The 13,570-nt window shown below is 47.7% G+C and overlaps 1 protein-coding gene across 1 annotated transcript in view; it reads left to right on the top strand.

Annotated features, from left to right (window-relative positions):
* The first annotated feature begins 4,050 nt into the window (after nt 1-4,050).
* The window catches only part of DKK2 (dickkopf WNT signaling pathway inhibitor 2), a 78,275-nt gene continuing 68,755 nt past the window's right edge, over nt 4,051-13,570 (top strand). The window contains exon 1 of the mRNA XM_048509901.1: nt 4,051-4,864. Within this exon, the coding sequence (XP_048365858.1) occupies nt 4,607-4,864 (258 nt within the window). The 5' untranslated portion in view covers nt 4,051-4,606. The remainder of the gene's footprint in view (nt 4,865-13,570) is intronic.

A 13,570-nucleotide genomic window follows, 5' to 3' on the forward strand; every position in this document is an offset into this window, starting at 1 on the left:
TAAAATGCAAACCTGAACAGGACCTTGAATTGTAAATGTTAAATGTTGATGTTTAATGTTATTTGTAAAGAGAAGTAAACTGTTTTGTTTAAATTTGGTTCTTTGCAACTCCTTCCAAGTACTGCCCCACAGAACCCACAAGCTGAGGTTACACAGGCACTGGTGGAAAAGTGAGAATAAAAATGAAATGAATAAATGTAGATTGATTGATTGATTGAGCCTGGAAACAAATGGGCAGCCAAAGTAGATGGCTTCTGGCTCTTCTACATTCTACGTTCCTGCTGGGTGACCTTGGGCTAGTTGCAGTTCTTAGGAACTCTCTCAGTCCCACCTGCCTCACAAGGTGTCTGTTGTGGGGAGAGGAGGGGAAAGGAGCTTGTAAACCACCTTCAGAAAGGTGGGGTATAAATCCAAACTCCTCCTCCTCTTCGTCTACAACAACAACAACAACTAGTCTAGGGTTTTCCCAGGCAGAATTTCAACGTAGCCTCCTCCTAAAACACGAGGTTACCGGCGAGGGGACTCTGCAGGCTGTCCACTTCCCGCGCCGTCAAACTTTCCACTTTGCGAGCTGCTTGCGCAACTTTTGCAGCCCAAGCAATTGGGAAGGAGGATCCCGCCCTTCCCCTGATCGGGAGGGCTGGGCGAAAGGGCCGCGAAAAGCTCTTGCGGAGGGAAAAGACAAGACAGGAGCCCAGATAAATCGTTTCCTTCCCATGCGCTGCCTTGGAGGGAGGGAGACGGATTGCAGCGGCGCGCAGGATGCAGGACACCAGGGCGTGAAGCTCCCTTTCCCTCTTTCCGGCTCTCCCCCTCCCCAGCATCGAAGGACAACCACATCTTAAGCAGAAACACAACACACAACGGGGGGCGGGGGGGAGGGTTAATGTGCGAAGTGTCAACTGGATCCAGAAACTGGATCCGGGGTGGGGGTGGGGGTCGACGCTGATTCCCAGGGCAAAATTATTCCGGCGCAAATACACCTACTGATTTGCATGGGCTTCGACTAGAGCAGTCCTGCATAGGATTGCGCTGCGTCGGATCCTTCCGGAGCACTTGACTGTTGCAGGAGGTGGAGGGGCTTGCCGTTACTCGCGGTCCAGACTCCAGATAGCCAGGTTATCGGAGAGATGGGATTGTCCCAGGTTGCCACGCGGCATCGAAGCAAGATCCGGACAAACGTGCAAACGATCCCGGCAGTGCGGCGCGCCGCTCCCAAGTGGTGCCACAGTGGTCAAATCTTTAAAGGAGGAGACACAGGCTTTCTCAACGGAGACAGCCTGCCAGAGAAGGTGCAGCCCTGCTCCAGCGGTATCCTCGTGAGTCTATTGATAGACTCAGAATATTGATTTCACCAGGCTGAGATTGGGATATCTGTGCATAGACTGGCACGGCCAGTCTGTCCTATTAAAAGAAAAACAGGAGTCAGTGCTGGCTCCTTAAAGACGAACATGGTATTCGTCCGGTTCCAGCCACTTTTAGCCTCTGTAGGTACTTGGGAATAGTCCAGTGATGGTTAGTGAGACATTTTTGTAGGAGAAAGATTGTGGCTCGGTGGTACACCGTGGTGTAGTGGTTAAGAGCAGGTGCACTCGAATCTGGAGAACCGGGTTTGATTCCCTGCTCTGCCACTTGAGCTGTAGATTCTTATCTGGGGAACCAGGGTAGCTTGTCCACTCCAACACACGCCACCTGGGTGACCTTGGGCTAGTCACAGCTTTTCGGAGCTCTCTCAGCCCCACCCGTCTCACAGGGTGTTTGTTGGGGGGGGAGGAGATTGTAAGCCCCTTTGAGTCTCCTTACAGGAGAGAAGGAGGGATATAAATCCAAACTCCTCTTCTACATCTAACGCACAGAAGGTCCTGGATTTAATTCCCAGCACTTCCGGTTTAAAGGATCCAGTCAGTGGGTGATGTGATGGACTTCTGTCTGGCACCCTGGGAAGCAGATGCCAGTCAGAGTGGACAGTACTGACTTTAATGGACCAATGACCTGACGCGGTAATCCTGTGGTGTAGTGGTTAAGAGCAGGTGGACTCTAACCTGGGGAAGCAACTTTGATTCCCCACTCCTTTACGTGAGCAGCGGACTCTTATCAGGTGAACTCGATCTGTTTCCCCACTCCTACATTCTTCATGGGTGACCTTGGGCTAGTCACAGTCGGTTCAGAACTCACCTCCCTCACAAGGTGTCTGTTGTGGGGAGAGGAAGGGAAGGAGTTCATAAGCCCCTTTGAGTCTCCTTACAGCAGAAAAAGGGGGGATATAAATCCAAACTCTTCTTCTGAAGGCACCCACAAAGCACCCACAACCTGCAGGTGCATTTGATTGTAAGGAACAGCCATCCTCTGTTCACTTTGCCCATGAAATCAGGGGTTGCTACTGTGTTAAATGTGGGGTTTTACATGCAATGTGAGAACTGCTCAAATAAACATGTAAAACATTGGGCTGCATCTTGATGCCATGAGTGGTTGCTTTAGCCAGACATACCAGTAACAAAAGAAACACGTTGCACTTACTGGGACTACGGGGTGTGGGGTGGGTGGGTTACCTGTGTGGGACCACCACAGCTTTTGTCAACCTAAGACCATGTCACCCACACACACATGTGAACGCCCCTCTGAGTACCCACAGCCTGTTCCTCTCAGGGATCTGAAATAAGAAGGGACCTGACTTCCAGACAAGCACTGTCCAAGGCCAGGCCATGATATTCATACAGTCCAGAAGACCCACAACAGCTGGTTCCAGACCAGCCTTCCTTTCAGAGCACTGCCCGAAGGTTCCGCATCTTACAAGCAAACTGGATATTGGTTGGATCCAAGGAGTCAGCTCTGGTGAGAACCAGCAGTTTTCCGGTGCCTTCTGCACATGCAGAATAAGCCACTTTCAATGCATTTTCCAGCTGTGCAGAATAGCAAAATCCTCTTGCAAACAATTGTAAAAGTGGATTGAAAGTGCATTATTCCACATGTGCGGAAGGGTCCTCCAAGGATTCTGCACCGCATATTTATAACCCGTGGCAATCCTTATAAATGAACTTGTTTTCCTTGGGGAAACGAGTTCATTTATAACGATTGCCACGTGTTATAAATATATAAGTGCCGGTCAGGTCCAGTTCTATGAACTGGAAGCACAAAGCTGGCTCGCTCTTTGTGTGTGTGTAAGGTGCCCCCCCCCCATTGCAGCGGATTTATAGTGACCAGGCAGGGTTTTAGTGACCAGGCAGGCAAGAGACTAGCGGAGATGCTTTGCCGTTGCCTGCCTCTCCATAGCGACCCTGGTGGTCTCCCATCCCAGTACAAGCCAGCACTGACCCAGCTTAGGTCCTTTTCAGGCTGCCCAGGCTAGATCTGCATCCTCTGTTGACCCCAAAGGCCCTCTGATGGGCTTCAAAGTCCATTTTGCACTTCGCATCCCAGAGCAAACGGAGCAGTGGCGAACTTTCAGGGCGCGATGCAAAGGAAATCTACAGTCGCTTGTGGAGCAAAATGTAGGGGGGGAAGGTGGCCAGCTTTCGGAGTTGCACGGAGCTGTTTGCAGGCTGGAAAAGCTAAGTGTGTGTGTGTTTGGGATATCTGTGTGTGCACAAGGCCATTCGTCCAGATGAGCCCTTGCCCGCCCCTCTCCCTCCTTTGTCCCCCTGGGCTTTAATGTCTCTATATATGTTAACATGAAGAATTGCCTAACAGCAACCGGCATGGTAAATCCTATAGGTGTTTTGTCTCCTTGGGAGATAATAGGTTCTTGCCTCTTCCCGCGCTTATCATAACACTAGATTATAATTGTGATTAGCAGGACGTGACACCTCCAGATCTATAGGAAGGGCTGCAGCCCGGGCCGAGGCGCTCTCGGCATGCTCGGCGGGGCTCTTTTCCCGGACAGCCCCCGGTTCCGGAGCATCTGCCGGGGCTGCCTCTGAGTGGGTCCCCAGCTGGGAACTGGGAGGAGACGTGGGGAGTGGGCGAGGGGATGAGTCAGCTTCCCTCCCTGTCATTCCGCAGCTTTGGGGGGCGGAGGAAAGCGAACTCCACACCGGGGGAGGCTATAAAAGCGAAGGGGGCAGAAGGCGAGTGGAGTCGAGCGAGGCGACTGACAGGCGGAGCGGCGGCGGCGGCGGCGGGTGCGGGACTCTGGGTGGCTTGCCTGCGCGCAGGATGTCCCGGGCCGGCTAGCTGAAGGGGGCAGGGGCAGGCGAGCGCGGAAGGAAAGAAAGAAAGAAAGAAAGAAAGAAAGAAAGAAAGAAAGAAAGAAAGAAAGAAAGAAAGAAAGAAAGAAAGAAAGAGCCAGTCAGCGGCGGAGCTCGCCTTGCTGGGAGCGGAATCTGGTGGAGTTTGCCCGGCGGCTTGCCGGAGGCGGGGGCGACCCGGGACTGCCCCTGTCTGAGCCGGGCGGCTGGGGAGGCTCCCTCCTGCCGGGCTCTGGCCGCCGCTCCCCGGCTGTCGTGCCCGTGCGCCGAGCCACCCTGGAGGCTCGCCTTGGCCCCCCTCGCCGCCGCCGCCGCCGCCTCTCGTGCGCCCCCAGCCGAGGGACGCGCCGCTCCCTCCCTCCCGCCCAGGCCGGCCAGCGCAGCGCCCCGGAGCAGCCCTCGGGGTCGGGGGCCGAGCGGAGATGAGCATGCGGGGCGGCAAGCCCGGCTTCTGCGGCCGCCCGCTGCTCCTGCTGGCCGCGCTGCTGGTGGCGGAGAGCTCCCAGCTGGACGGCGCCAAGGTGAACTCCATCAAGGCCACCCTGCTGGGCGAGGCGCCCACGCAGCCCACCAACCGGACGGCCCCGATCCACCTCGGGCTGGCTCTGGGCAGCGGCAAGAAGGGCAAGATCCTGGGGCCCGGCGGCAAGTCCCTGAAGCACTTCCGCCGGCAAGGCGAGGTAGGACACGGCTCCCGCCCTCCCTCCCTCCTATGCCCACCTTTCCTTCCCCCTCGCCGCTCCAATGCTGTATTCGGGACGGCTGAGCCACTCTCTCTCTAGGTGCGCCCATCCCCGTCGGTCTGGGGTCCTTGTAGGATCCCAGCAAGATCCACCCATTCCCGGATTCTCTCCCCAGCATCAGTAAGCGAGGTGCTTCTTGGAAATAGTTAGATGGAGGTATTCCTTCCTTGCCCTGCCCCCTGCTGACCTCAGCATCTGGTTCTTGCAGGGCGGGCTTCCACAAGGGGACTTTCTCTCGTTCATGCTGAAATCTAAAGGGTCATATAATGTCAGTATCTGTTGTGACAGAAATGCATGTTGCTCAGTCCACAGAGCCCTCAGCTTAGGGATGGATGGAGAGACCGCCCTAACTTTGTTCTTCAGTTGGACCAAGAGAGGGTTTTTTTCTCTTTTGGCCTAAAGTCACAGAGGAAATGTGGGTTGTCAAGGCAAGTGACATCTGGAGGGGGATTGCCTTTGCCTGCCTCCTCATCATCATGCCCTTGGTATTCCTTAGTTGTCTCCCTTCTAGATAGTGACCAGGGCTGACCCTGCTTACCTTCTGAGGTCAGATGAGATCTGGCTGGTCTGGGCTTACCACACCATCATTCCCTTCTCCTGTAGTATCCCCACAACAATAAGTGAAGCAGCAGGCTAGGCTAAAGTGAATGGGTGAAGTTACCCAGAGAACGTTCATGGCAGAGTAGGAATTTGAATGGGGTCTTTCAGATCACAGTCCTATGCTTGAACCAGTACACAACACTGGCATTCTCTCTCTCTCTCTCCCTCTCTCTCTCTCTCTCTCTGTCCCCACACCCCGGCACACACATCCACCGGGCGTAGTAGCAATAAGACAGAAATGGTGGCTTTTATAAGAAGTCAAGCCATCGCCTTGAATCGTCATTCGAAATGCTGTGTGGCAGAAGCCCTTCCAGTTTGACCCAACAGTGCCAAAATGCAAAATTCAGAGTAAAGCCACAATGTTGGCAGTTTATTAAAAGCTAGGACTGACTTCCAAGCGCACTTACTTGGAAGTCGGCTCGCTGGAAATCAGTGGGACTTCCTTCCAAACAGATGTGCAAGGTTTGTGTTTCAGATTAGGGAGGCAGTTGCTGCTGTCCCAGCGGAGGCGAACGAGAGCAGGGATGTGAGCTCTTCACTTGGGGATCAACAGACTGACGGCTGGGAGTCCACACTCCACTCTCCTTGCTGCTCTGACTCAAATTAAGGTCAGAGAAAGGGAACCGAAGAAGTGTTGTGGTCTGTGGGTCAATGATGACCCTTTCTTGCTTGCTCTCTCTTCTAAATAAGTAGCAAACTGGAAGGGGACAGAACATCAAACAGAATTTATTCAATCTGCAGGGGAAAAAAATATCCTGCTAACCTTGTAGGTACTGCCAGACCCCTGTGTAATTTTGCTGCAATATGCTAGCATGACCCCCCCCTCCTTTTCCACAGAACATCCTGGTTAGGTTAAGGTGACCAAGCCTATCTATACAGTTTTGTGTTCTCTGCTGCAGTGGCAGAGGTGTACTGTGTTCTCTGCATTGTGCACAGGAAGGTATGGATTGCCCCCACCCCCCCAAAGGAGTATTCCCACCTCACTTATAGTCAGACTCCATCCCACTTTGGGTTGGATCCCACGTACGGGTTCCATTAATAGGTGGCGCCTTCCTCCGAGCACAAGGAGCCGGCGTCCTGTGATGCAAGAGGCTGTTCGTGGAATAGATCTGTGGGACACGACCCAACACTGTGGGCAACATCTTGGCACTTGGTGAAGCAAAATATTCCATGCCGAAAGGCCAAATAATATGGAGGCTGATTCTCAGCGGGACTCTTTCGAAAGGAATATTTGAAACCCCTGGCCTATGGCCTGATCACCTACTTTACAGCAACTTCTTAATTAAAAAAAGATACATTTGCTGTAATGGACACAAGGCCCCAAGGAAGAAGGGTAAAAACCATATGGCAGTTGCTTGGTATTAACAGCCTTCTTGACCCAGCACAGTGTGGTGGTTAAGAGCGGTGGGCTCTAATCTGGTGAACTGGATTTGTTTCCCCAGTCCTCCACATTAAGCCTGCTGGGTGATGTTAGGCTAGTCACAGTTCTCACAAAACTCTCTCGAGCCCACCTACCTCACTAGTTGTCTGTTATGGAGAGAGGATGGTAAAAGGAGTTTGTAAGTAATTTTGAGTCCCCTTACAGGAGAGAAAGGGTGAGGTATAAATCCAAACTCCCCCTCTTCTTCTTCTTCTTCTTCTTCTTCTTCTTCTTCTTCTTCTTCTTCTTCTTCTTCTTCTTCTTCTTCTTCTTCTTCTTCTTCTTCTTCTTCTTCTTCTTCTTCTTCTTCTTCTTCTTCTTCTTCTTCTTCTTCTTCTTCCATTAATCTAAAACCCATCAATTGGAGAAAGATTTAATTTGACAAGTTATAGCTGATTTATGGTGACCCTGTAGGGTTTTCAAAGCAAGAAAGCTTCAGTGGTGGGCTGCCTTGGCCTTCCTCTACATCACAGCCCCGGTATTCTCATCCAAATACTAGCCAGGGCCGATCCTGCTTAAATTCTGAGATCTGATGAGGTCAGACTGTCCTGGGCTATTCAGATCAGGGCACAGATTTAACAGCAGACAGTATTTCAAGTTTATGCTACAAAATCCGCTGTCTTTCAAAACTCAGCTCCTTTAACTTGGTAATGGAAATGACAGGGTAACGCTCTTGAGCAAGAAAAGTTTCAGAAACCTTGTATTTACAGTTGTCATTCTGTGAAGGCAGGCAACTGATCTTTAAAGGCAATGGGAATAGTTACAGAACAGGGGAAAGCAATATTATACGTCTCTGAATGAGTGAGGAAGGTAATGCTAGAATGGGTTCCAAGCAATGTACAACCAGAACACACCAATCAGTTAGTCACCATCTGTTGCAATTCTCTACAGAGTTCCTTTGATGATAAGGCAATGGAAGATATATATTTGATGACTTGCCAAATCTTGGTGTTATTTCAATGAATATGTGTCATGCTGAAGAGAAATTTCTGTGACATCTCCAAGGCTTAAACCATTGGTAAAACAAAAAGAGAGTATGGTTATGCTATCATAACGTCATTGGCTGTCCCCTCTCTTCTCCCACTTCCATCCATGCCTTACACCATGCTGCCCCGTGTGGTTGGAATGATCACCTGTATATTCATCAAATTACTTATGAACATAGGAAGCTTTATTGTACTGAACTGACCGGTCCATCTCATCCAGAGTTGCCTATTTTGACAGGCAACTGCCTGAGATCCCTCTGTCCAAGAGCGTTTCCTTTCTGTTCTTTCTTGCATTTCCTGCCGCATAATCTCTTTGCAACCATACCTTTCTTGGCATTCCATCCTAGGCCCACCTTATTTCTGCTTCCATTGGCTCAGTTAGTAAGCCTATATGAAAGACCTGTATCTGAGTCTCCAGAGATAATAAACACCTGTATCTGAGAGGCACTGCCAGTCAGATTAGAGAATACTGAACTTGGTAGTCAAATGGTCAGACTCAACTTCATGTGTTCATCTAATACTGTCTTGTTTCAAGACCACTACACATGCCTATTTCTAATCTTCTCTCATCCCTGTTTTTTGTACTTTATGTAGATCAAATATGAGGCACTGGCACATCACACATCTGCTCTAAACGTGGCCAACGTAATACTGACATCACATAAATATAAACTGGTAGAAGTTATGATAGGAGCAGCATTTCCTAGTTTTGGTTTTCTTTCCTTATCACAATTTCCATTTTCATAAATTAATAACTTGGGTGTCAATGACTACACCTGTAAAAGCATCTGGAAAAGAAATAAATTGTATGCTATGAATGATCTCATGGATTTCTGGAGCACGGCCTGAAAACTCACTTGCTACCAAGATCTTGCCTTTTACATTTTTGTAAGCCAACCTTAATATATAGAATTGCTAAATGTGATACGTTGTGTTATGATGCTTGCAATAATGTCAAAGAGCCATTCTAACTAACTGGGTCCGGTCAGAGAAATGTTACTGAGATCAGTAGCATTTTAGAACTGGGATTTTACCCAGTGAATAGGAATCTTACAAATTGGGAATGGATCACACTGCTACTGAGACAAATAAAGACAATTTGTTCATTCCACTTTAGAGTGAGGCTGTTCAGGAAAAACACCTTTAGATGGGGTAGCCATCTACTTCAGATGGGGTAACCATCTACTTGAACCTCCTCACATCAAAGTCCCTGGTCTTACAATACCATCATGACAAGGGGAAGGGGTCCTGTTCAGTCTTGCCTATGCTCAAGAATTCCTACTTTTTCAAGTGGAGGATTTCCCCCTAAAATTTGCAGAGGAAAACTCTCATTAACCTGCAGTCTGAAACTGAACAGCACCCCCCCCCCACCATTAACCACATGTATAGACTGACCCTTAGCAAAACATAGTGGCAACTGAAAACTCTTCCCAGGTAGAATGTAGAACAAGAATCAGCAAGGGGCTCTTATAAGTTGGGGACCCATGAGGAATTGGAGGAATCAATTTTAATTAAGACATTAAATTCCCCCCAACCAAAATATATATTTCAATGTACTATAATCTCTTAGTGGGATTGATTAATTCAATTCCCCCATTCTTGTGTTTCCACTCTGACTTCCAATTGATGTTTGATAGCCCTCAGTGCTTGCTAGAATATGTTCAGTCCTCATCAGCCTGTTCCTTGGAGATTTTACGGTCATATTTCACTGCTAGGGAGCAAAATTCTAAATTGCCCCCCCCACTCACAAACTCTCAGATTTGTCTTATAAGACTATAAGTTCTGAGATAGTTCTGGATAGGCCAATTTGCCCATCTTCCCCCTCCCTCAATAATTGATTTCTAGCTGCCCTCAATATTCCATGACACTTCAAGGATATTAAGTCCTCATCAATGCTTGGAGGGGGTTAATTTATAGAGCCATACCTTTTCTGTGTATCCCTTGTCTATGAACGTCAGTCTTTATTTTGTGATTGGCACAGAGACTCTCCACTTTCTTATACTGATCTTGATTACGTCGGGGTACGTTGGTTGTGTCATTGCTGGTTAAGATGACTTACATCTTTATCTAAACTGCTTACTTGAAAGTAGGTAACTCCTCTAAAGCCAGTGGAACTTATTGGCAGGAAACAACAACTCTAAGGATCAAAAGTAAAAGAAGTTGCTGGTGACAATAGGAAATCCTTGGGGTCAGATGCCTGTAGGAAAACGCATAATCTTCCGTGGCAAGCCTTTGAGTTTGCCGTCTTGTATTACGGCCAGCATACTCAGAACAAGTGAAGTGATTATCCTTCAGTTACTCCAGTTGAGCCTCCTTGAAATTAGAACAACTTTAATGTTTCGTAGCTTCAAAGCTGGAAAATGGCTGAGTAAAAGCATTACAGCTCCAGGCTCCCTGAACACTCAGTACATGACATTTTAATAATTTTGTTTTAAATGGACCTTTATTAGATTAGTAGCCTTCCTCGACTTGTTTAGACTATAAGGCATTGTTTGGGTAACACAAGAACTTGTTTGTTAGAAGAACAGGTCTTTCTGCTTCTTTTTGTATTTCTTTCGGCTTTACGTGAGTTTGTTTATCTGGTTGAATTACAATGTTAAAGTTTTCCTCCTTTACAATGAGAGAGAAGGACTTTGGATGCAAATGAGAGCTGAACAGCAGAAAACATATTGATTAAAATCTGGCTTGCTATTAGGAAGCTACAAAAGGTAGCCCTTTATAGACTGAGGAACTATTTTTCATATAATCAAAGAGATGAAAGGGTGCTTACAGCCCATCTAGTCCAACTTCATGCTTAACACAGAAAATCCAAAGATAGAGCATCCTTGATGCATGGCTGTCCTGCTTGAAGATCTCCAGGGAGGGATACGTTCCTTTTCAGCAATTGATTCTGGTTCTCATGAGGACAAATCAAAATAATATTACCCAATGTATGTTGAGTAAGGCTGATTAATCTGTATGCCTGCCAAACACTTCTTTAGTAGATGTCGCTTGTGTGTGTGAGATCGACTATTGTGTGTGTGTCAGATCTGCTATTGATGAAGAAAGGATGAGGCGCAATCCACCCAGCGTTCCATGATCTCATCATTTGTGCTCCTCTTACATATCTGTGGGTGGGCCATTCTACACATTCTGCCACAAGAAACTCAGGCTTCCTACTGAGTTTGTACTCAATGCCCTTGTCAACAACACATGCAGCCATTTTAATTGTGACTTTTTGCAGTGTTAAACAGCCTCATAAAAATGGGGATTGGAATGATTCAGCAGTAGTCCAAATTGCTGTAACAACTGCTGCCCGTTCCTTCCATTCACCCAGGTTTATAATATAATTACCCTCAGGCGGAGGAAGTAGGTCAGTAAAAGACTGAAGGATGGTTGGGAGATTCAGCAGAGGCACAATCTCCTTGCAGTGGAAAGTGCTGTGAAGTTGCAGCCAACTTAAGATGACCCTGTGGGGTTCTCAAGTCAAGAAACATTCAGTGGTGGGTTGTCTTTGCCTGCATCTGCATAGCAACTCTGGATTTCCTTTGGTGGTCTCCCTTCCAAGTGGTAACCAAGGCCATACCCTGTTTATAAGCCAAGACCTGATGAAGTTGGGCTAGCTTGGGCAATCCAGGTCAGGACCGGCTGTGTTACCCTTAAAAGTAAAGCCAGACTCTCTAGCTACCTGCTGAGACATTACTTGAAGTCAGGACACCCTCATTTTAAAGCAAACGGAGAAACACTGAGGGTGGGTAGACCAGGAGGAACAAAATGCCCTGTCCTTTCTATAGAAGCTTAATGTTTAGAACTAGGCAGTTGATGCCTTTCATGGAGGCAATCAGCATCATTTGGTATTTACTGTGCATCAAACTGATACTGAAGGGCAGCTAGAAGGACCAATTTAAAAATGGCAACCCTAGGGACAGATAATTTTTGTTATCATAAACGTTTGATTCCCCGCTCTGCCACTTGAGCTGTGGAGGATAATCTGGGGAATTCAGATTAGCCTGTACACTCCCACACACGCCAGCTGGGTGACCTTGGGCTAGTCATAGCTTTTCAGAGCTCTCTCAGCCCCACCCACCTCACAGGGTGTTTGTTATGAGGGGGGAAGGGCAATGAGTTTGTAAGCCCCTTTGAGTCTCCTACAGGAGAGAAAGGGGGGATATAAATCCAAACTCTTCTCTTCTTCTTCTTGCCTGGAAAACCTTACGAAGTTGCCATAGGTTGGCTGCAAATTGACAGTACTGTCCACAGCCATGAAACTGATGGGATTTTTGTCTCATTATTTACATACTGAGAAAAACTTCATTGTCAACATTGCTGGTTATTATTCAGCTAAGTAGAGAGTGGTATTGAATTGGGGGCACTGGGATGCTTTCAGCAACCCAAGAGCAGGAAGAGATGCTTAGCTTATCTTGACTGGATTCTTCCCTGTTGCTACTGACATACTGAGAAAAGCTTCCTTGGTTGGATTTCTGGTAGTCATTCCATGCAGCTATTACAAACTCCGGAAGCCTTTAACAGAAAAGAAAACTGGAGCCTCTAATACTGAGTGTACTATTGGATAATCTCCTCGTAGTGGAGATTATGCCAGTTCGCATTGAGCAGAGTACACTGGAGGCTGGAGCGGAGCAAAAGCCTTGTCATACATGTGCACGTGTAAGCTTGCACAAAAGAAAGTCGGAGTCAGTTGTAGTTTCTAATCTAATAAAAAGAGCATTTATTAGTGAACTCCATTCTGGATAGAAAGGTAGGTAGATAGGTTCACTAATCTATCTTACTCTAGATGCACGGAGCACCCATCCTCCCTTTAGGCATGGTGAAAGTAAGATGAGAGTGAGAAGAAGGCGGAAGGAAGGAAGTCCCTGACAGTATTAGTCTAACATCAAAGGGATAGAGCCAGCATGATAGAGTAAAGGTGTCAATCCCTAAGTCCCTATCTAGCCACTGGTTATCTAGTAAAAACCCCTCTGTGGATCAAGGCAGGAAACAGCGTAAAGTCCTTCTCTTCCAACATGTACAAGGTGAAAACTTTAACACTGAGTATCTTTGGATGAAGCTCATTGGTGCATCTAGCTCAGTATCACCTATTTTGACCGAGAAGTGGAGCTATGGCAGTGAATCCTATGCAAAGGTGATCCAGTGGTACATTTTTGCTAATGGAAGAGAGTGATTTTTGCCATCCCCCTCACCCGCTGCAGACCTCTGATTACCCCTCATGCTCTTCTTCGCAATTCCATGTCTCCTGGGATAAACATTTTTGGGTCATTTTATGCTGCATTAGGAGAAGGTTGGTACAGAAGTCATGTTTGATCATTGCCAATTCCTTCCACTGGCAGAGATTTACCACAGGATCCAAGCCACTAATTTTAATGGGCTTACTCTGCACGTGAGGAAAGGGCCTAAGACAAATGGTCACTGAAAAAGTAGCTCTCTGATCCTTAGTTAGGAGGTTTCATGTATCCACGGAACTGTAAAGCCTCTTGCCAACTAAAGACAAGGCTTTGAAGCAGCAACCCATGGGTCTAAGGACTTGGCTTAGGGAGGTCCACGTAACTGAGTATACAGCCATTCTCATTTCATACAGAAGCTCCAGGTTAGGAAGCAATACAAGCTTACCAGCTATTGCTTCTGACTTTCATGAGCAGTCTA

This window comes from Sphaerodactylus townsendi, linkage group LG10 (genome assembly GCF_021028975.2).
Source record: "Sphaerodactylus townsendi isolate TG3544 linkage group LG10, MPM_Stown_v2.3, whole genome shotgun sequence".
Taxonomy (NCBI): domain Eukaryota; kingdom Metazoa; phylum Chordata; class Lepidosauria; order Squamata; family Sphaerodactylidae; genus Sphaerodactylus; species Sphaerodactylus townsendi.